This window comes from Labrus mixtus, chromosome 5, assembly GCF_963584025.1.
Source record: "Labrus mixtus chromosome 5, fLabMix1.1, whole genome shotgun sequence".
NCBI lineage: Eukaryota > Metazoa > Chordata > Actinopteri > Labriformes > Labridae > Labrus > Labrus mixtus.
The window spans coordinates 23,240,769-23,262,544 of NC_083616.1; the positions used below are offsets into that span (position 1 = coordinate 23,240,769).

Below are 21,776 nucleotides of genomic sequence, written 5' to 3' on the forward strand. Positions count from 1 at the left end.
GTTTTCCAAAAGATGATGAAGCGTTAGTTTCAATAATTCTGTAAAATCCTCAAGGCTCCGGGTAATCTCGTTTGAGCCTTTCAGCTCGTCTGTGTCATCCCGGACGTTCTCAGAGAATCTCTTCTTTCTGTGTCTCCTCAGCGAGACACAACACAGACACAGAGACAACACAGTAATCTGTTCTTGTGGAACTGAAATCCAGACTCTCTTAAACTAACACCCATAATCCTCGATCGCTGCAGTCATACGTCATTAGGCCAAAAAGATGACTTAAAACACGCTTTCCCGGCCAATATGAGAGCACTGAGAAACATCTGAGCTTGATCTGAGTAGAAGAAAACAAGAATGTGCTCTTTTTGCTCAGATCATTCCTCATTGTTGTAAAAACAAAACTTCACATTTTGTCTCTAACAGAGTGCTGATAACATGCAGCTCATACCTCATTTAGTGTTAAAAGTTAAATCTGCTGAGGAGATAGTGCGAGAAGTGATGAGTGTTATCTGTAGTGAAGCTTTATGGTTTGACATGTGTTATGCTGTCATGTGACCGAATGGCCTGCCTGAAACATCTGCTTCTCGTCTCGTACGGTAACATCTGCAAACAAGAGCGAGATACGAGCCGCTATCTTTCATTTTGTTGACTTTCTCCTGTCCTCACTTAGATCCTCTCTGCTACTTCTCTCTTTTACAGAAACAATGAATCACCGCTCTCTGACTTCCTTGTTCTTTCTCACACTTTGCAGCTTCCATATGGTAAGTGTTTCATTGGGTGGAAGCTGTAATTATAACCTTGTGGGTTTGGCGAGATAATCTTTGGCAGAGACGACAATTGTGACGGGTGGCGTTCGAGTGCTGCTGTGTTAAGCGCTTCTGCAAACAAAGAAGTAGAAAGGAAGAAGAGGATGAGCACAGCTTCACCTTAGGAGAGGAGCCTGGAAAATATCCAAAGAAAATCATTTACATAGAGAAATGAAAGTGCAGGTGTAAACAAACACTCTTTGTTTCCCTGGTAATCCTTGTTAAATGTAAGCACTTTCATACATCTCTATGCTGCTTACATGCTAAAAGAGCAAGTCTAAACTGACATGAATTTTCATGACGGTGATTTTTTTTTTTTTTACAGCTAAAGGTTAACGTTCTTCGACTGGGGATTTGGAATTCACATTGAGTCGCAAAAGGAGGAGGGGCAGCAGAGCCAAACAGGCGTCCATTCTGGTGAAGGAAGCGAACTGTTGAGCTCCATCTTTGTCTTCCTCTCTGGGCGTGGGAGCCGGGGTTAAAGCCCCTTTTTAACCTGCACTGCATGGGCCTTCCTGTCTGCGCCTTTTTTTTTTTTTTCTTTCAAAAAAAAACCAAATCCTTTCATACTTTCTTTCACTTTTCCCCCTTTTCCATCCATCACTCTTGGCTTTGCACTCACACGCTTCCGGAGGGTCCTTAGCCCAAGGCTTCGGGTAAAATACAAAAAGAAAGAAAAACTTTGAAGACCTCCATTTCTCTTGTAAGGAGTTGTTTCTTATCCAGACATCAAACGAGCATGAAAGTGGCCACAGAGGACGAGGGAGGTGTCTCTATCTAATCACAGGAATTTAGGGTTTTTAAGTCGCTGCGCCGCCCCATTTTCCCGCCGGAACAGTTTGTGATCTTGGCAAAACTTTTCAAAACTTCCGCAACGTGACCCTGAGCAGTATCAAAGTGTTGCTAAAACCCACAGCTTTCTGCCTTAGTCTAGTCGTGTGGAGGTTCTGACTATACAGTGGCTTCTAATCTTCTCGTTTCAACTCTTGCCTCGCCCCCAGAATGCATTGCAAGGCATCCAGCAGCTCGACACTTCTCTCAGCGGTTCGAATTGATCTGAATTTCACACCGCCTCGGGCCTCAACATTCAGATATTAAACACATATCTCAGATACTGAGATATTTTTTTGCTGTCAAAACAGTCTGGGTCGGCAGCACTTACTTGTAAATCAGAAACATTGTAATCTGCTGTGACTGGAACTCGTGAATGCTCGCTCTCTTCTGTCTGACACACAGATACACACACACACACACACACACACACAGACACATGCTCCTGCACTCGTTTAATCTCTTGAGAAGCACCAGCTGACTTAAACCCACAGAGCCTGTCTTTGTGCTGGTGTTGGGGAAACTTCAAAGGTAGTTAAACATCACAGAGAGGTCACGCAGAGGGCCTTCACCTCTGACTGCAGGCTGCTACTCAAAGACATTGCCCGCCAAATGATAAAAATCTTAATCAGACTTAACTGCACTCACTGATGTGCCACTTGTTGAAAGACGGAGCAGTGGACTTCTTCAACGAGTGGAGAGGAAGAAAAGATGGGGAGGAGAAAACATTTAGCGCTGCATCGACAGCTTTCTTCAATTTGATTTCTGGGACTCGCTTGTTGTTATTTTTTTCAAAAGGGCATAGCTGTTTAGATGATTGCAGCAATTCATTAAATTGTATTTAATCTTCAGTTAGGATTTAATCCTATTAATTCTTGTGAATGTTTATGTTGGAGAGTCACTCACATTAATGGTGTTATTCAATATTAAATCCTCATCAAACAATCCTGAGTCAGTGCACAGCATACAGATGAGCCAGGTACGATATAATTAGAGGCTTAATTATATTATTCTGCACCTCAGGTATTAACAGCAGTGTACTAACCTATCTTCCTGAATACAAACTGAAGTGTTTCATTCTCACAGGAATCAAACATCATTCACACATCAATGGGAACATTTTTCATCAGGTTTTTTATCATATTAATGATAAAGTTGTTTAAAAGGCACTACCCAGACTGGATAACTGAAAAGGTTTTTTTTCCAAATCTCTCATATACAACAGCTTAGTCTGTGGCGTTCGGTTTCAAAATATTATGATCCAAATAACATAGCAGCTTTAGTTTAAAATGTGCAAGCCATTAAAGCTCCTATGAGGCGATTGATGGTAATGAAACAGACTGTAATAAATGCTCCTGTCTCTACATGACCTACAAAAGATAAAGTGACCATTAGAGACATGATTGATTATTTCTATTCATGACTGGCAACCGTGCTGCAGGGTAGGTGTCAGACGAGGCGATTTAAAGCACGCTGCGGAAAGAGCCTTTTTGAAAATGTTCCACACCAAAGATTCACAGCGAGTCGCACATTACACATTCACAACCAAGAAGGACAAATCAGCAAAGACATACATTTAACCACTTTGTCCACAGGGGTCGCCAAAATCGACAAGAACCAAAAGTTCCTCACAGCAGCTTCAAATACCCAATTATATTTGGTTAAACTATAAAAAAAAAAAAAAAGGAGTCAAGTTAATAATAATAAATTGCAACAGCCTTCAAATTAAGTGTGCTGACAAGTAATTCAAATGTGATGTTTTTTAGTTGCACATCAATCATTAACGTGAGGTAAACGATGGGTAACTGTTGCTCTTCCAATATGTTTAGACGCAAAACTTATTTAGTAAGTTTTAGAAAATAGAATAATAATTGTGAGTTAAATTCAGTGTTAATGTTTGAATAGTTGCTTTTCTTACTCACCATAATGTAACTAAACCACACACAGTATCTGAAGTAGTTCATATACATATCTTATATTACAAAGGTGTGTAACTAAACCTTAAAAGAAGCCATTTTTCCTCATACTGTACTGTTCAATGTTTCTTTGACTCATCTATCAGTTCTGACCTCCAGGGTTCCGTATAGGGCTCCATATTTATTTGGGTAGATATTGTATATAGTATATACTGTACTGTATACAGTATCTACCCACATAAATACACAATGGGCCAATGACCAAACTGGTATTTTTGGAGACTTTACTTGGAGTGACAACAGGCCAGGAAACACAGCTTAAAAGATTATCCAGTTTTTCTCATTTATATTGTCATTTGTTGTTGTGCAGGTATCTGGTAAGTGGTTATAATTAACAACAAATGCACATGGTGATCTTTTTGGTAGAAAGACTGTGGTCTGAACACTTGTCTGTTTTTTCATTATTGTTGACTCCTTTTGATAAATATTCAGTCACAATGTGTCACTTTGACACAAAATGGTGACCCACGTGAGTGTTTCTCAAGCTGTGACAACTGGAAATGTTTCTCAGTCTTCTGACTTGAATGGGTGACTAAAGTGCTACATGTAATAAATGGAGGCAGGGATAATCATTGAGAAATGCTCTAGCACACAACCGTCTCTGCGTAGTCCCATCAGAGTACAAAGGCTCAGCTTGTGTCTGCCTGATGAGAGACTCACTCATGGACATCATGAACGTGACCGTTTATATTCAGTAGAATAATGACAGCTGAATATGGGTTAGACGGGCTTCCAAAGCACAAAAGGACGAGCTGCTGTGATATTAGATTTAGTCTCAAACGACCAAAAAGACAAAGCAGAGCCTTTGTATGAACCAGTAATGTCAGGAGGTACGTCTAAAAACGCTACAAATCTAACCAGAGGTAATAGAAACATACGCACAGTCAATGTGTGCAGAAAACAAAAGCAGTCTGAGAGAACAATAAGCTAATCAGTGGAGGAAATTATGGCTTATGGCTTGACGTCAGCAGGGGAAGTGCGTAATGCCGGGAAAACATCCAGTCCACTGTTTCTATTATGATTCACAATGAGCCGCCAATAATTCATCTGCCTCACAAAAGCCTATCACAAGTGAGAAACACTAAACCCAAACACTGTAGTTACAAGTCTAAAAGGTGTTGAAATGAAAAGAACACGAGTTGTAGGATTATTTAATTAAAACGTTCCTTTGCTTTCTTTCTTTGAGCAGTTGTCCTGCCTTAAAGAACCACTTTACAAACTTTTAACCTAAATCCTATTATCCTTTTTATATAGGATTAACCTAAATCCTATCACTACACTGCAAGGACATGCGAGACGACTAACGTTAAATACCCAAATACGCACCCCCTCATGGCTTCTGATAAACTTCACCAGCTGAACGTATCGTCAGAGTTCAAGTGGAAGTGAAGCGTCTCTTACCTCTAAGTTTCATAATGTTTCCATAATCAGACAATAAGTCCTTAATTTGTATTTGTTTTGTTTTCTATTGGCAGAAGAAATGTTCCTTAAATGTAATGTGGGACTGTTAAACCGAACATATCGAAGATAAAAATCTACTTAAGGCTTCCTTGTGCTATAACTTATTGTTGATATTGGTTAAATTTGCTAATTCATATACAGTATATAAATAAGGGGTTCAAAAGATCCCAGTGGTCCCAGCAATTAAAAGTTGATAGTCAAACTTTTTGTTGTTCAATTCTGAAGAGAATGGACCTTTTTGTTTCCCCACAAAAACAAGGACTAGAGAGTACAAAGGTTGGTTTGTTGAAAGTCCTTCATCTTTCACAGAGCTTGAATTTAAACAGATACAGGGCAGCTTTCTCTGCTGGTTTTAGACGTACTGGATAGTTTTAAAGAAAAAAATCAATTCAACATTGACATGTCATCCCTAATGACGATGGTGAAATGATAGAGGAGTTTGAGCTGGGTCATCCTCTCCTCTATCAGACCACATCAGCACACAGGTGTCAGAGAGCCGCCCGCAGCTGAAAACAACCCCGCAGACCAGCCGTCAGACGGTCTCTGTTGCCGTGAACTACTAATGGAAATGATTTCTTTCAGAGAGTCAGTCCTGTCTGATAGCAATGAAACATCATCAAATGCCACCTTGCTGTTTGGAAATAAAACATGCAGGAGGAAATGTTGTAATTCCTCAGATTTTAGTTCACAAATCAACTTTCTGTTTAGCAAGATGTAAACGCTGCATCCTCTCCAGCCAGTTGAGATACAGTGAGCGCTCATCCTGTGAATAATAATCAATATGAGAAAACAAACCCACCTCAGCAGACAGCCATGTCTCCTACAAATTACATTTAAGCAAAACTAATTGGCTTTCCAATTACATCGTGGTTAGACGTGTAATTGCTATCTGAATTATATTTACAGGCAACATTTCATGAAGTGTAGGAAGAGCAGCGTTTTTATACAAAACAGAGGGGTTATGGGTTTTGGTTGGACCTTGATAAAGGAAATACATGCCTCAAGTCACTGTTGATAAATATTTAACCATGAATCTTAATTTACTCGACCTTAAAGCCATTATCTATTTATATATGGCCACAGTGAAGCGTTGCTGTCACTATGACTTTGTCATTTTACAAAAGATCACACAGCTGCGTAATCTTGGTGTCCTGGTGTGTAACTTCACATTGTATTGGTCGATGCAGACGCACGAGAGGCCCAATGTGTAAACAAAGAAACACGCTCAGAGATGCACATATACGCTGTTTCGCCCTGACGATGAAGACTTTTTACAGCGGCGCCGTTTGGCCGCTGTAGCACCTCTTTTACTACCTCAGATGCCAGTTCAGCAGCAGACAACTTAGCAACACTATTACACCCCTTTTTAAATTAACATCGAGGGTGAGTTGTCACAGTGGCCGATTAGTCCCATTTCTAACAGACAATATAGAAGGATCTAATGTTTCTGTAGGGGACGATTGATATTGATTTTGGCGGCCCCTGTGGACAAAGACGTACATGACAAAAGTGTGACCAAAGTGTTTTTGGTCATGTATCGTATTGGTTGTGAAACGTCCTTTTGACAGCAATGGCAAGCAGTTACAATAACATTGTAGGAACAGGTATGATGATGGTGAGGTTTGTAACTGTAAAAAAGTCAGTCCACACAGTGCATTTAGTATAACCCTAAAATAACAGATCATGTTTTTTCTACAGGAAAACAAATGACATACCTTGTAAGGAAACATATTGTAATTGTGTTTATCATCAACATCCACAATACCTGGTGTTTCCATCTAAATACACTTTCTGTTCCACATATACTGTTGATATATATATGTATATATATATATATATATATATATATATATATATATATATAATTGCTGATTATTTCTCCTAACTATAGTATAAGGAAACAATGCTGCACCAGATGCACTTCCAGATTTTCTCATATTGAACCCAACACTGTTTGTGCCAAGATTAGTTGAGTTAGCTGGGGACACATAATGCAGAACGTAGACTCAGGGTTAGAGATGTGGTCCAGTATGAAAACAAATGACTGAGAGGGATAGAGAGAAACACGGTTATTCGCTCTGCTCTGCTGCTATATCACACTCAATCTTTTATTCTCTCTTCATCTTCATTTTTTAATTCTATCATTCCACCAGTTCATCCACCTTCTATCTCTTTCCTCTCTCCCTTATAACCTTTACCGCTACATTATTATCCTTTTCTGTTTAATAAATCTTTATCATGTGTGTTCCTCTTCTCTCCCCTCCCTCATTTCCCATGTCCCCCCCCCCCCCCTCCCTCATTTCCCATGTCTCTCTCCATCCCTCTTTCCTTCCACCTCTGGCCTTTTCATTCTGCCCCTCAGATAGCTGCTGTAATGAACCCATAAATTGGAGCAACACAGCGGTGGCTACAGGTCGAGTCGGGGTTGGGTGGGTGTAAGAGGGAGGGGGTGTGAGTCCGACAGAAAGAGAGAGAGAGAGAGAGGTAGACAGAAAAGAGAGAGAGCAAGTGGAGTGGGGGTGGAGGAGCAGGGCGAGGATCCATTCCTGCAGACAGGGGAAGAGATATGAGTCCAGGAGGAGAGGAGACAGACTACAAGGGGGGAGGAGATGGAGGAGGAAGAGAGGCAGACAGAGAGAGAGAGAGAGAGAGAGAGAGAGAGAGAGAGAGAGAGAGGAAAGGGGGAGGGGGCTCCATAAATTGGTTGAGGAATTAATTTGCTCTAGGTAAGGTATAGCCTTGGAACATGCCCTCCCAGTCAGATGAGAGGTCCTTTGGAAGGAGGGAGACTGATCACAATGGCGGCAGATGGTGGAGAGTGGGCGGGGTGGTAGGGTTTTTTTTTGTTTTTGGAGTGGGGTGGGGGTGGGGGGTGGTGATGGGAAGCAAAGGGATAGGTGTACGGTAGGTAGGGTGGCAGGAGCGGGTAAAAATATAACAGAGACCGATGATGCTCAGACAGACACGCAGACAGACAGACAGACTCAAATGTACTGTGAAACACCACCTGCTTACTGCGACGGTCCCCCTGGAATGCTGAATAATGATGCTGCTGGGTGCTAAATATCATCAGTGTGTGAATCCTCATCACTTTGCAGCATTGGTAATTACTCTGCTGGTGTCGGGCTAATACATATTGGCGGCACTGTAATATTCATTAGCAGATAAGATTCCACAGTGTCCTGACTGCAAATGTAAAAGTTCAGAGGAGTAATTGTTATTTCTTTTAAATCGCAAACAAGCTTGCAAACGACTCTTGGTAATACATTTTCACTGGAGCGTAAACTTTTTTTTACTTAACTTGAAAGATTGATGCTGTGGTTAAACGTTCCTCTCCCTTTTTTTCTTCTCTAAAATAGGCCGCATGGATTCATCTCCAGGGCGATAAAATGACTCATTTACTTAGCTTCTGACTCCATAATCATTTCTCATATATTGATCCCAATTTCACTCCCTCATGCGCAGTTTAAACGCTAATTTTCACAGTACAGTTGACACCTGAAGCAAATAACACTGAGGGCGACAGGAAGGAAGACGAAAGCAGGATGGGTGGAGCGGGGGAATGATGAAGACTGTGTGACTGCGGTGCTCAATTTGCCATGCTGAAAAAGCATTAAGCTGCATGGAGGCAAAACTGTGCTTAATACCATCAAAGCAATCAAGACAGGAAGAAAAAAAAAGAGGCAAATATATAAATAGCAAAAAAGCCGACCAAGCCATGCAAAATATTGAGAACTGCTCACAAGAAACCAAAAGACTCAAACACATCTCATCAGAGCTGACTCATTGAAAAGGAAAAAAAAAATCTGTTGAGCTGAAATTGAAATAGAACTAATAAATACAGAAACAAGCTGCAAAAGTGTCTTTAAAATAATAATAATAATAATAGCAATAATGATCATACAGAAAAAACAGCAGGAAGCATTGTTTTGAAATGTGAAGACCTGTTGCCGTTACCTGAGATCGGAAGCGCTCACCCTCCCCCCCTAAAAAAAACTACAAGAAAAGAATTCCCTTAACTTTTATGATATGAAGACGTGTAGGTCTCAAAGCAAAACCTCGCCCCCTGTTACTCGTGAGGCTTCAGTGATATCACACCTGCTCAGGTAAAGGCAACAAGGGGAACGACAGCATGTTGTGATGCTGGCTGTAGGCATGCTGTCTGAAGTCTCTGCCACCATTGTGCTTGGATCTACCCACTGGTGCCTCACTGCTTCCAGCTGACATGCTGCCTCTTCTTTAATACCGCAGACAGGAGGAGAACACGGGAGTGTGACAGACCGAACCGCCTCGTTTTGGCGCTTGTAATTATGACAGACGACGTGTTTGTGCTTTGCTATTCTTGAGACATGTAGCTACGTTATATATATATATACCTGCTGATCGAGAAATTCTGTTGTTTCTGAAGTTATTTCCAAAACCCCCAAAGACGCCCCTTACCATCTGGATGGAAATACATCCTTTTTTTGATAGCAAACATAAGCAAAAATACAAACTTGTTATTTTTTCATGACAGCATAGTTATGCATGAATATGTAATTTTTACAACTTGGTGCATTTCTCTTTTTCTTTTCTAAGCCTCCTCAGCAAGCAGCTGACTAAAAGGTAATGGTAGAAGTTTGCCTTTATTGTTTTCTGATCATATGTGGTTCCGTAAAGAGTAACACATTTCTAACAGGAAATCTTACCCATGCCAAGTAAGCTACATGTTGAAGAACAGGCATCTGAGGCAGGGATTGGCAAATACACAGATGTACACAGTGTACGATCAAAATGACTTTAAGCGGTTGTTATTAGGTCAAATAGTCACATAATCTTGCTTTAAATATAAAAAACCTCAAGTAACATCAATATTTACCAATGTAGCTGTTTCATGTTTGGTTTATTAAGTAGGAAGATTCAGCGTCATTTCAGGATAGAATCTTAGTTTGGATTGAAATCACCTTGAAAAACGTGTTAAAAGACTTTTAAATAGTGAAACAGTCAGAATTACTTTTTTATATTGAGCTGGTGAGAACAGTGTTTGGGTGACTTCTGCAAAAAAAATCCCAACAGCGTTAAGTGATGACCTTCAGACGCTGAAGTATGCTTCTGGATATTCATACATGAGAGGGACTAAGTAATTTTAATAATTCGATTAAACATTTATTATAAATATTGAAGCTGCAGGTTTTTACTCTGCGTCTCTTTCCTTATGTACAGTATGTGTTTCAAGTCCCTTCTGTGTACCAACTTTATTGATAATCAATATCTCCTTAAGGCCTTCCAGATGCTGCCTTTTGCAAAATGAAATATGTAATGTATTAGGGACATGTTTCATGTTGTTATAATGGAATCTGTAATGGGTCTATCTGTTTTATTAAGGGACAAAACATGATCAGCAGCACTGCAGTGACCTTTTTTTTCCCTCCCTCTCCCTCCGATGCGTCGTCCCTCCCGTCTCCTTCCCTTCTCTCCTTTCCTCTCTCTGTGTCATTTATCCATTTAGCTGTCCTTGAGGCGGTATGGCATTAGGCAGGTTGTTAACACAGGAGAAAAGGGCGTTCAATGTCATGTCACTGTGTCGCAAAGCATGACAGAGCCGGAGCACAGGCAGTATACTCCAGGAAATAAATACGTCGCCATCTTCCTTTTTTAGAGTGTAATGGTCTGGATATTACATCTCCTGTGGGACATTACGGTCCACAGATAATAAATCCGTCCTGCAGTGGGTGCGTACGAGGGCTTGTGTGAGAATACATGTGTGTTCAATGTGTGTCTGTGTCTGTATATGTGTGTGTCTAGAAGGTGTGTTTGTGCTCATTTCTGTGGGGGGTTTACGTGCACAGTGTGAGGCAATTTGTCCCCTGGAGAGAAAGCGATCCACTGTCTCTAGACTTCGTCAGCTGGAAGCAGCAAGGCAGCCGTAAATCTCAATTACGCGAACCCCTCCCTCCCCCTCTTCTTCCAACCCCCCTCCCCCTCCCTTCCTTGCCACAGGTGACAAAGGACCAATTTGACTGTTGTCGTTCCAAGGCTTACCATTGGCTTCGGGCTGAGTCTGAGAGGGCACGGCCACGTAGGGCTCCTCCCCTTTGTCTGAGCTCATGGGGGGGTCCTTCCGCTCCACCATGCGGCCCCGCCCCAGGGGGCCCTCTGCGGCCTCGGGTAGGGCCGGGGTGGGGAGTGTGAGGGTGTGGTGATGGTGGCGGTGATGGTGGCCTGCCGGACACAACACAGGTTAACCAATGCTCGGGGCAGACAGGGACAGGGTTTAGTGTGTGTGAGAGGGCAGGGCAGCAGGGGTGCACACACACAAACACACACACACACATTTCTATTCCTAGTTCAAAGCACAGACACAGATACACTCATACACACACACACACACACACATAAGGACAGCTGCTGGCTGTGTGAGGCAACAAAGTGTTTCTCCCTGGTGACCCTGGGCAACTCATTAGCAAATGTGTGTGTGTGTGTGTTTCTCAGGATCGACATGTCTTTTCTTTTTTTCCTGTCACTCTCTTTCTCTCTCTCACTCTCTCCCCTCCTGTTCTGGCTGGCATGTCAGAGCTCCATTGGGCCTGTCAGAGCAGAACAGAGTACAATCCCATCTCTTCACAATCACCATAGGGTGTCTGCCTTTGAAATGAAGGACAAGAGGCAAACTTTCTCTGCATCGCTTTTATTGAGGAGTTTGCAGCAACTTTTCCTCCAAGTGCAAAACACTTTTAACTTCTGTTCATTCTCCTATTTTGCTGCAAGCTTGATGTTATGCTTCACATCTTCAGCAATGTTTCATGTTAACTTCTTACATTTTGGATCTTGAACTTTGTCTGAAAACAAGAACGAACACAAATTTGGAAAAGTGTTGATAAATTATCAAATCATTTTAGGCTTTTTTAAAGCAAAAAAAAACAAATATTCTCTATTTCCATTTTCTCTGATCTTAATTTCTGTAGCTGTTCTTTGTCAGATGGTAACTTGTTTTTGTCTTTGTCTACACCTTTAGCTCTGAGAGATAAAGCTTGATAAATATGGTTATTGACATTTTATAGAGTAAATGACTAACTGACTATAAGTTTCACTTACCATGAATCAATCAAAACTCAATGTACCTCCCTTCCCTTTTTCTGTTTCCTACTCGCATGTTCTCATAACACCTCCTTTGCACATTCACAGATTTGCTTTATTTTAGGCAGAAGATGTGAGAAATGTCTTATCTGCAACAATGGTAATCTTAATTTAGCATTGCCCTCAGCAACATGGCTAGATCAATCATCAGAAATTTGCCATTAAGAGTTAATGAATTTTTCTCTGATCCGGCTCCTCCTTGTAATTAAATCCCTTAATGGCTAAATGAACGAGTGGCAAACAGTTGGAGAGGATCATATTTCTGAGGAATTGAATCCACTGTAAGTAACACCTTCAAGTTTGACATTATCTGACAATTGCAACAAAGAAGTCATTCATCTGTTGATGATGGATCACATCTATCTCCTCTCCGTCTATCACCGCACTTCTTTACAACAATCTCTGAGTTTTCACGCATCCTCCCGTCTCAGAATTTCTTTGCCAAGTAGAATTTATGCACGAGCTTTGTCTGTTTATTTTTGAAGCATGCTAATCACGTTACCGTCCCACATGCTTACACTTAAGCCGCCCTACACACTTTGTAAAAGCTATTTATTGTATTTAATATAATGTATTTAAGCCAAACATTTGCGGGGGGAAAAAAAATCCACCCTAGATGAAGAGTGACAGCACTTTTATCCACAGCCTCTGTGGAGCTCAACCCCCATTCCTATTTTGACACAGTCTCTCTATGGAGGAGGTGACAGCCATATGTGTGTGTGTGTGTGTGTGTGTGTGTGTGTGTGTGTGTGTGTGTGTGTGTTTTCAGACATGAGAGTGCCTTTCTAATATGTGTTTATGCTTGTGTTTGAAGAAGGGGACGCTGAAGAAGCTGATGGTAGACACCCACACACAACACCACCCACAGCCTCCTCCTCCTTCTTCTCCGTGTGGCGTGGCAATCATTAAAATGATTTATTTAACTATTGGCCCAAGGCTGAGAGATTAGTGTGACAGGCCTATTTTATAATTCATTCCCCCACCGCCAGGGGAAGTGCAATTCAGGCAGATGACACACATAGAGAGAGAGCTTGGAGCCTTAGAGCTCCTCCACGGATCAGAAGTGGGGGGGGGGAGGAAGCCCTAAACTGCCGACGGATGCACATCCCTCTCTTTCTACAGATTAAAAGAGAGGAGAGGATGTCTAGTCTGGAATAGAGAGATGGGGCATTTATTTATCTTCAAATCCATATCACCCACCGACAGATAGACCCAGGGTATGGGGCGATGGCTGAGACTTTGTTTGGGGGGGTTGTAAACTGGTAGCTAGTGTGTGTGTGTGTGTGTGTGTGTGTGTGTGTGTGTGTGTGTGTGTGTGTGTGTGTGTTCGTGTTTGTGCCTGGAAACACACAGCCAAGCCTGTGGGAGCGCATTCAGCACTATAGGGGTGCACACCAACACAGATGCTTTTCTGACCCCGGCTATACCAAAAGGAGGGAGAATAACAGTGGGGGTACGGCCACAGGGGGGAGCTGGGCTTTCTGGAAGGACTTCAAAATATCTATTCTTGTCATTCTGTCTGGATCTGACTGTTTCGATCTGGCAGCTGCAAAGGGAGAGAGATTCACTGGAAACAAAACTAATCTGCCATCAGATAGACAGAACAATAAGGCGGAATAGAGTGCAGGTGTGGGTGTTGTTGATAGGACTGACTTCGCCCCAGGCCAATTACACCTGATTGTCATTCCTTAAGCAGATCAGCAAGCGTGATCAACAAGCAGTGATCGTGATATTGTGGTGTGTGATTAAAATGATTAAGAATCTGCAGAGAGGCACTAGGTCTCAGCTTTGCACATGTATGTTTTTATAAAAAGCATTCGCCTTTTTGAGCTTGGAAATATCGTATAGCTGTTGGCATAAACACAAATGATCTCTATGTAGTGAAAACGTGAAATTCTAATCTCCATCTCTTTCCCCCTGTCGACATATGTCCTGTTTAATGACCCAACCATCAACAACCAGATCCATCCAATTAAAGCAGCAAAGGTCAGGACTAGGATATTGCACAGGAAAGGACACTGGGAACAAGGAGGGAAAGGAGATCTAACAAAACGAAAACGTTTAAAAAACTGCATCAGAGGTTTTTAATTTCTGATTTCGATTTCTTTAATTTCTACTCTAAACACCAAAGGCACTAGAGGAGAGGAAATAGTGTGAGCGGTCAAATCTGACCGACCCATGATGTAATGTTTCATTACCTTCGTAACTGGAAGGAATGTCTATCAAAAGGAAGGAATGAAATGAGTTCAGTTAAAACCATGAGTCATTAATAACCTGCTTTACACATGTGGGAGGAGTTTTCATTTCCTTGAGAGGGAATGATTGATGGACTTTGATGAAGAGGTGTGGCTGAAGTTAAAGAGTCAGTGGAGATGAAATGCAGCTGCTGACTTTTATTTGATTGCTTCTATGGCGTATGTGGGATACTTACCGTTCAGCGCCACAAATGTGTCTGGAAGGAGAAGAAAAGAAAAGGGGGTTGTTACTGCTTGCAGTAAAGAGAGCTTATACTTTAACATGATCAAAAGCCATGACTTTTAAGGTAATTTAGAATCGACCGGCTGCTCGATATTCTCCTGACTTTTAATCAGAGGTGTTCTACGGCTTCTGCAGCTAATGAAGGTCCAACGCTACGGCTCCCCTTGACTAAACATACTAATGAAACCAGAGGGAAAATGCACCACCCTCATTTACTCTGAATAAATAGTCAAAACGGACTACAAATGGACTAGGATTAGCGATTTAATGTCAATCTGTGTTGATGTTTCTCTTGCAAACTGAGCGGCCCAGTAGAATGTTAAGAGAGTAGCTAAACTTAATCTAAATGTTTATTCTGGACATGAAAAGATAAAATATCTAATGCATCTGCAATTCAACATATTCTTACAGCCTCCATTTTTCTCTGATGTCATGCTCAAGGAGTGAAACTCAAACTCTGTTATAGTGTTGTACTGCTGAGTTACTGTGTTGTAAATCGTAGTAAACTTGCTTCTAGATAATTGAGCCACTGTAAAAATGATTACTAATCAAAATTTAAACAATATATTCATGTTAAAACAACAACTTTTTAGCTAGGGAATAAATTCCTTGCTAACATTATGTTTGCATGGAATTTACGCCTTCACTAAGGTTAAATTAGCTTCCAGCTACTTTATGGTTAACCATTTTATTATCTAGTAAGTAGCCAAATGCTTATGTTATCTAGTTTCTGACTGTAACTAATAAGTCATCAGACATGTTGTCCAGCAGTTTATTCTCAATTTAGTTGCCAAACGATTGAGAAGCAGTGAAGTGTAATGATTTGTAAGATGTCCCAAATTTAGATACAACTTATAACACAGCTAGAGCACAGCAGTTTTTAAATATCAGCAATTAAGCCTCCAAACCTGAGCAGGGGGAAATGGCTGCCATGTGAATACGGTCTGTGTTGTCACGTAAAATAAATCTTTCAAGACATCTGAGGCTGACTGGAATAAAAGCTTTATCTGTTTGTGCTTCAAAGTGAGCCCTGAGTAAAACGTCATCCCTGTGCGTCACTGAATTTTTGTTCTCTGTTGTGCAAGAAGGAACTCGGTCTTTGCCTAAGTGGACCTTATCATGTGTCGACTGGGGGACCAGAGAAACAGCGGGGGGGTGGACAGAAGAGGCTGAGAGCCCAAAGGGACAGATGGATGGAAGAGACTGAAAGAGGGGGATTGTGAGGGCGGAACAGACGGGAGAGAAAAAGGTGACAGTGGAGGAGAAGCAAACGGAGGGCTGAGAGAAGAGGGAGACCAAGTTGACGAAGAAGAGAGGAATCATGGTGGGGGGTGTATAAAAAAGGAGGAGGAAAGATAAGAGTGAAGAGGGCCTGCTTACTTTGGCAGTCTCCCAGGCCATCTGTGTTACCATGCTCCACGTCCTGCTCAAAGGCTGATCTGCGGGGGGACAGAGACATCATGGTCAGCAGAGTAAAATCAGGCCAGGCCAAGCAGACTAGCCACACCTAACAAAGTAACAAAGCTATAGGAAAGCTACTATGAAAACACCCACAAACACAGCAGAGCCTATGATTGCAAACAGTGTAGGCTGCAGAAAGCATCTATACTGGAACAGAATCAAAGAACACCTAGCAGGTGCCCTGGAGGCCTAAAATCAGTGGTTATGAAGAATGCTGGCAGGCTAGTAAATCCATATCTGACTCAGTGCCAGTAGTTTTGCTACAAATAGATTCATGTTTATTTGATTGTAGTAGAAAACTGTTATCTCATGTTGTGCAGCTGTAAAGGAATGTGTGACAAAGAAAAACATATAATTGCCTTTTGCTAACTTATAATGAATATGAAGCTATAATAGTACAGCAATCAACAGCAGCCATAGTCTTAGCTTAGCTAAGCTTAGCATAAAGACTAGAAATGGGGGGGTTTAAAGGCTAGCCAGGCTCTGTCAAAGCGCAGCAAAATTGCCCCATTTGCAATGCTTAAGCTTAAGAGCACCTTATATCGTGTTTGTTTAGCCTTGAACAGAATAAGTACAGGTTAGCTTAGCAAAAAGACTGGAAACAGGGGTAACAGCTAGCCTTGTTCCGTCCAAAGGCAGCTAAATTGTCCTACTTGCAATGCTAAAGCTAATTAGTCCATATACTGTGTTTAGTCTTAGCAAAAGTAAGAGTCATAACAGTCATTTTTTGTTGTGTCTTGAACTGCCACTTCGCTTTTGTCAATTGACCACCATGACCCAGAGAGGTCAGTCCCTCCAAAAAACACAGTCAGTTAAAGAAGTTATATTAGATATTGTTAGCTCATGTTAGCTTTAGTGTTTCTTGTTGGAAGATTTGTGACAATTTAAAAAAGCAGGTTGTTTCTACGTGTTTTTATTGTTTTGCTAAGCTAAGTTAATCTTTGAAAACTCCAGATTCATATTTACTTTAAAAGTGTCAACATCTCATCTGATGTAGGAAAGAAAGCATAAAATGTAACTTCCAAAATTTTTGGACTACATTTTGTTTGACCAGAACTTCACTTTGTTTAATCCTCTCTTCTATTTCTCTTAGTCTGACATCATAGTTTGAGTTGAGATATGGGGCTGTAGTCCCAATCACATGGACCAGCACCAGGCCAGTGAGGGGTAACCGGGCTTGAGGGCCATCATATGACACAGAGGGAGATAGGGAGAAAAAGGGGGCAGAGAGTTTAGGAGATGTTATTTTCTGATGCAATCTGCACCGAGACCTGTTTTCTTCCTGAAAGACCACCAAGCAGGCAGTAAGGGGATCTGTGAAACAGAGCGGACCAACTGTCAACCAGGATCACAGTCACGCATGACAGCTTTTCACAGTCCTCCTCAGCTCCCCCCCCCAAGCCCCCTGCTCCACCTCCTCCTCCTCTCGCCTGTCCACCCGCCTCTCATCTACCTCACCCTCCACTGCTCACAATTATAGCATGAAGAGGAATGATTTTCCAAAACAGCATCACCCACCCCCTTATCCCCTGATCAGAGTCAAAAGCGTGAACCTGGAAAAACAAGTACAGGAGAATTTATTTTGTTTTTTGGGAGAGGGGGATTTTAAAGTCACTTCTTCCCATTCCTATTTAGTTATATGTTGCAAATGATTCAAAACTGCATGCCTACATTTATTATTCATCCTCCTTTCTAATTAGGCCGGAGACCGTACAGTTTACCCTCCTGATAACCTTTTTCCCTTCAAAAGCAGCCGCTGTAACCGGCACAAAAACAACAACAGCGACATGCTCTTTTCATATCAGGGGGTAAGTTTAATCTGCTTATCTGATTTGCTTATCATACACAGTCATAATCACAAATCAGACGCAGAGTTGCACAATTAAACACAAATGCTGTCCAATCATGGATTTTCTTCCCAGACCTCATATCCTCTTCCTGCCATGAAAGCTTGTCGGTCCAAAACACTGGCAACCTTGTGGTCCTGGTTTCCATGGTTGATAATAACGTTACATACTGCGGTGTTGAGATGAAGATTACAAGGTTTAAATCCCGTAAGTCTTGAGATGAATTAACAATGAGTCGTCACACTACCGATGCAGCGTCTGGCCTTTACTTGGCACATGTGAACGTGAGTGAACCAAAGTGTGAATGTTCAGTTAAGGTTCCGGGTCCCAAAGCGGCTGCATTATAGCAACGAAAGTGCAGTGCATTCGATTTTGACACTACTGACTGTTAAGATGCCTCTGCAACTGCATTATGCATATTCAAATCAGATTCATGCTGCACTGTACATAACTGGAGGCAGCGGAGAGGGCCACAAGTTCTATTATCTTGCATCAGATGTGATTATTGTGAGAGATGTGTGGCTGCACTGAAGGGACTTGGTTGCTGAAATGCAGGTCAGGCTTAATGGCATTAATTATTCATAACAGAAGTGAATGGGTGACCGGGGGACTTAATACGTATACTGTGGTCCTCAAAGACGCCCTTTTGTTATGATTCACGGCTTTGATTTAAAAAGAAATAACTGTGCTAGGCTCTGACTGAATAATCAGGGTTTTAGCAGGTAATAAATCCATATGTGCAGATTTAATTTATATACGAACAAAACCCTAATTGAGAGAAGAATCAGGGCTGGGTGCTTTTTAAAACGTGATCAAAAAGTGATTAACAAATCATGATTATCTTATGTCAGTAAAACACTCTTATAGAGCTAGTTTACATAATAACGATATAGAATCATATGCAAATACATTATGCATGAACACGGGGTGACTAAGGACCATATTGCAGAGACCAGAGTGCAAGCTGTACATGTACATAGGGTTCAGTAGGTATGAGAGGAATAACTCCACACAGGAAAGCTGGCATGCTAAGGCTGAGGCCAGATGGAAGAAGAAAGGAGGGGAGGGCATGCGAGAGGGGAAGAATATGTCACAGGGGGGAGATAGAAAATGAAGGATGGATAAAAATAGAAACACAGACAAGGACGGGTAAGAATATATGCAGGTAACAAGACAGATAGCCAACTTGTTAGGCAGACAAATAGACGGACAAGGAAACAAGAAAAGTTGGTAATGAAATGGGGCAGAGCTAGAAAAAGTAAGCAAAGTTTGAGTATGAGAAAAATACTTTTTATAATGCCTCTCTCTCTCTTTCTGTCCAGCCTGGAAAAGGCTTTGAAGAGGTCTGAGCAAGAACCAGCAGACCCTACTGGCTCTTATTCCCCCTTTTTCAGTTATAGAAATATTGTACAGTGACGGAGCAAGGTCATCTGCCCTCCTAATGCCTCTGTGTTGGCTCCTGCTACAAAGTGGAAACTCAGTCAGAACAGCCCTCTGCAGCTTTACAGAATAATAATGGGATGGTGCCATTTGTGTGTGTGTGTGTGTGTGTGTGTGTTTGGTGGAAAAGCTTTGTGAGCACATGTGGGTACGTGTGCTTTTGGTATATTGGCATGCCAGACCAATCATTTTGCAGCAGGGGGATCAAATTCACTCAACGTCAAATAGCCACATGGTGCGCTGGTCCTTTTGTTATGACTTCATCCATAAAATGTTTTTTCCCACCACAGAACTCCATATGCTGTTTGTTCAGAAAGCACAATTTGCTCCTGCGTTATAACTGAAGCCACAAATTATAGTCACCGCGACCAGCAAGTCCTGCGTACCCAACCTAGAGCCCGGGGTGAACAACACTTTCCTTCCATTCATTCTTCCAATAGTCCTTTCAGCCTGGGGAAATTACACTTACAAACCATAAAATTAGAAAGATCGCAGACACGACAAAGCGAGAAAGGACTGCCATCAGGCATGACAAAGACGGTGGCCCACTGTTTTATAAAATTGCTTTGAAAACAAATGTGTCTCAGCCTTTCAAAATCACCAGCTGTTCGCTTGTAAAAATCCAGTGTCCCAAACATTAGAAGCACCAAAGACCCATATATGATTAAATGATACTGCAGGTTTAGTACCAAAAGTGAAGAAAGAAACTCCAGTAGATTCTACAGTGTCATATTCTAATGCATTGGGAAAGTGGCCAAGCTTCCATATTCGCTAACTTGGGACTGAGAAAGGGCTTGATCTGTCATTTTCTCTTTTGTTGTTTTGAACTGTTTACTGAACATGTTACTTACTTTGAGTCGGGGGCCACCTGTCTGCAGGCCCCTTCTGACACCCAGCCACAGTACGGGTCTCTGGAGGCTATACAAGACCTGAATGTGACACACACATACACGCACCGTCAGCTCCTCATCACATTGTATACTGGATCATTGTTTTCCCCGAGCAGAGTGAGTCAGAATCATTTGGTGAGTCTGTGCATGAATGATTTTATATGCAGGCGTCAAACTTACTTCTTGCATCTTCCGTGCCTCTCACAGCGAGACAGCGGCACTTTAACCACACAGGAGGTGAAAGCGACCCACAAAGCGTGACTCTTGCTGTCTATCTGCATGCCGACGATGCGCTTGTCTTCCACGCCATCTATACTGCACCTAAAGGAAAAGGAAGGAGACAGAGATTAGGATAAAACAGGGATTTTTCAGACTTTTTTTTTTAAAGTTAGAGACAAAAAAAAAGAAGAAAAGTTAGTAGAGAAAGATGTATGTTGAATGAAGTGTACGAGTTCATTTAAAGAGATAAAAAAACAGAGGGATTAAGATGTGGCAGTGAGACAAACTGCGAGGTCAGGGAGAACAGAGATAATGCTGGACTCGAGAACTCAGGGTCAGGAACTGAGTAGGAGATAAAGAGAGATAAAGAAAGGGGTGATACAGATACAAGAGATAAACAGACAGATGGGCACTGTGAGCAGTCTGCAGTAACACCGCACTTAACTGTTAAACCCACTAACATTAACCTCCACCCTCCTCCCACTCCACTCCACTATTCTTCCATCCCTGCTAGTCTTCTTTGTTTGCTCGCCCCATAGCAGCACACTCTAATCCCTGTGGGCGGGTCGAGCTCTCTATCCCTCCTCTCCATCCTTTCCTACCCTCCATCCCGCCATCCAACTCCTGGGATTTAATCTCCCCCCCTTCGCAGTGCACTGGCCCCGCATTAACGCTCTCAATTAGAGCTTAGAGTCCATCTACACTGGGTAATGCACGCCAATCAGGGCCCGCGCTTATCCTGCCAGCCGGGCAGAGAAGCAGGCGGGCAAAGTCACTTACTGTACGCGACCGGAGCCAGATGGCGGGCAGCCGACGAATGCTCGGCCGCAGCCAGGGAGACGGAGGAGAGGAGAGGAAGGATGCGAGATACAAGAGATCGAGGGAGAGGAGAGGAGAGGCCTGCCCTTCATCCCCTCCATACGGCTCGTCACATGACCGCAGCGTGTTGGATAACAAACAGTGGTAACCTTGAAAGGCCTCCTGCAAGTTCTCGCTGTTTTTCCCTTCTTCATCTCTGCTGTCTACCATATTCTTCACTGTGTTTCTCTCCATCCCTTTCACTTTTTTTTTTTCTTTCTCCTTCTCTGTACTTTATTCGTTCCACCTTTATCCATTACCCCTTGAATAAATGTTTGCTTTGGCAGGGGTCATCCTGTGACTGATTTTTCCTTATTCACTTCTAATCCAAATACATATTAAAGCTCAGTTCACTCAGCCTGCCGTTCCCAGCTCAACACACACACACACACACACACACAC

At 42.1% G+C, this 21,776-nt stretch overlaps 1 protein-coding gene across 3 annotated transcripts in view; it reads right to left on the reverse strand.

The window, feature by feature from the left end:
• The window catches only part of sema6a (sema domain, transmembrane domain (TM), and cytoplasmic domain, (semaphorin) 6A), a 113,179-nt gene that overhangs the window by 6,087 nt on the left and 85,316 nt on the right, over positions 1-21,776 (reverse strand). The window contains exons 14-19 of one of the 3 annotated variants that reach the window (XM_061038663.1): positions 20,478-20,618; positions 20,259-20,336; positions 16,040-16,098; positions 14,613-14,633; positions 14,380-14,400; positions 11,087-11,266 (exon numbers count right to left, since the gene is read on the reverse strand). In XM_061038663.1, the coding sequence (XP_060894646.1) occupies positions 11,087-11,266; positions 14,380-14,400; positions 14,613-14,633; positions 16,040-16,098; positions 20,259-20,336; positions 20,478-20,618 (500 nt within the window). The remainder of the gene's footprint in view (positions 1-11,086; positions 11,267-14,379; positions 14,401-14,612; positions 14,634-16,039; positions 16,099-20,258; positions 20,337-20,477; positions 20,619-21,776) is intronic. The other 2 variants (XM_061038664.1, XM_061038665.1) reach the window with 2 other exon arrangements.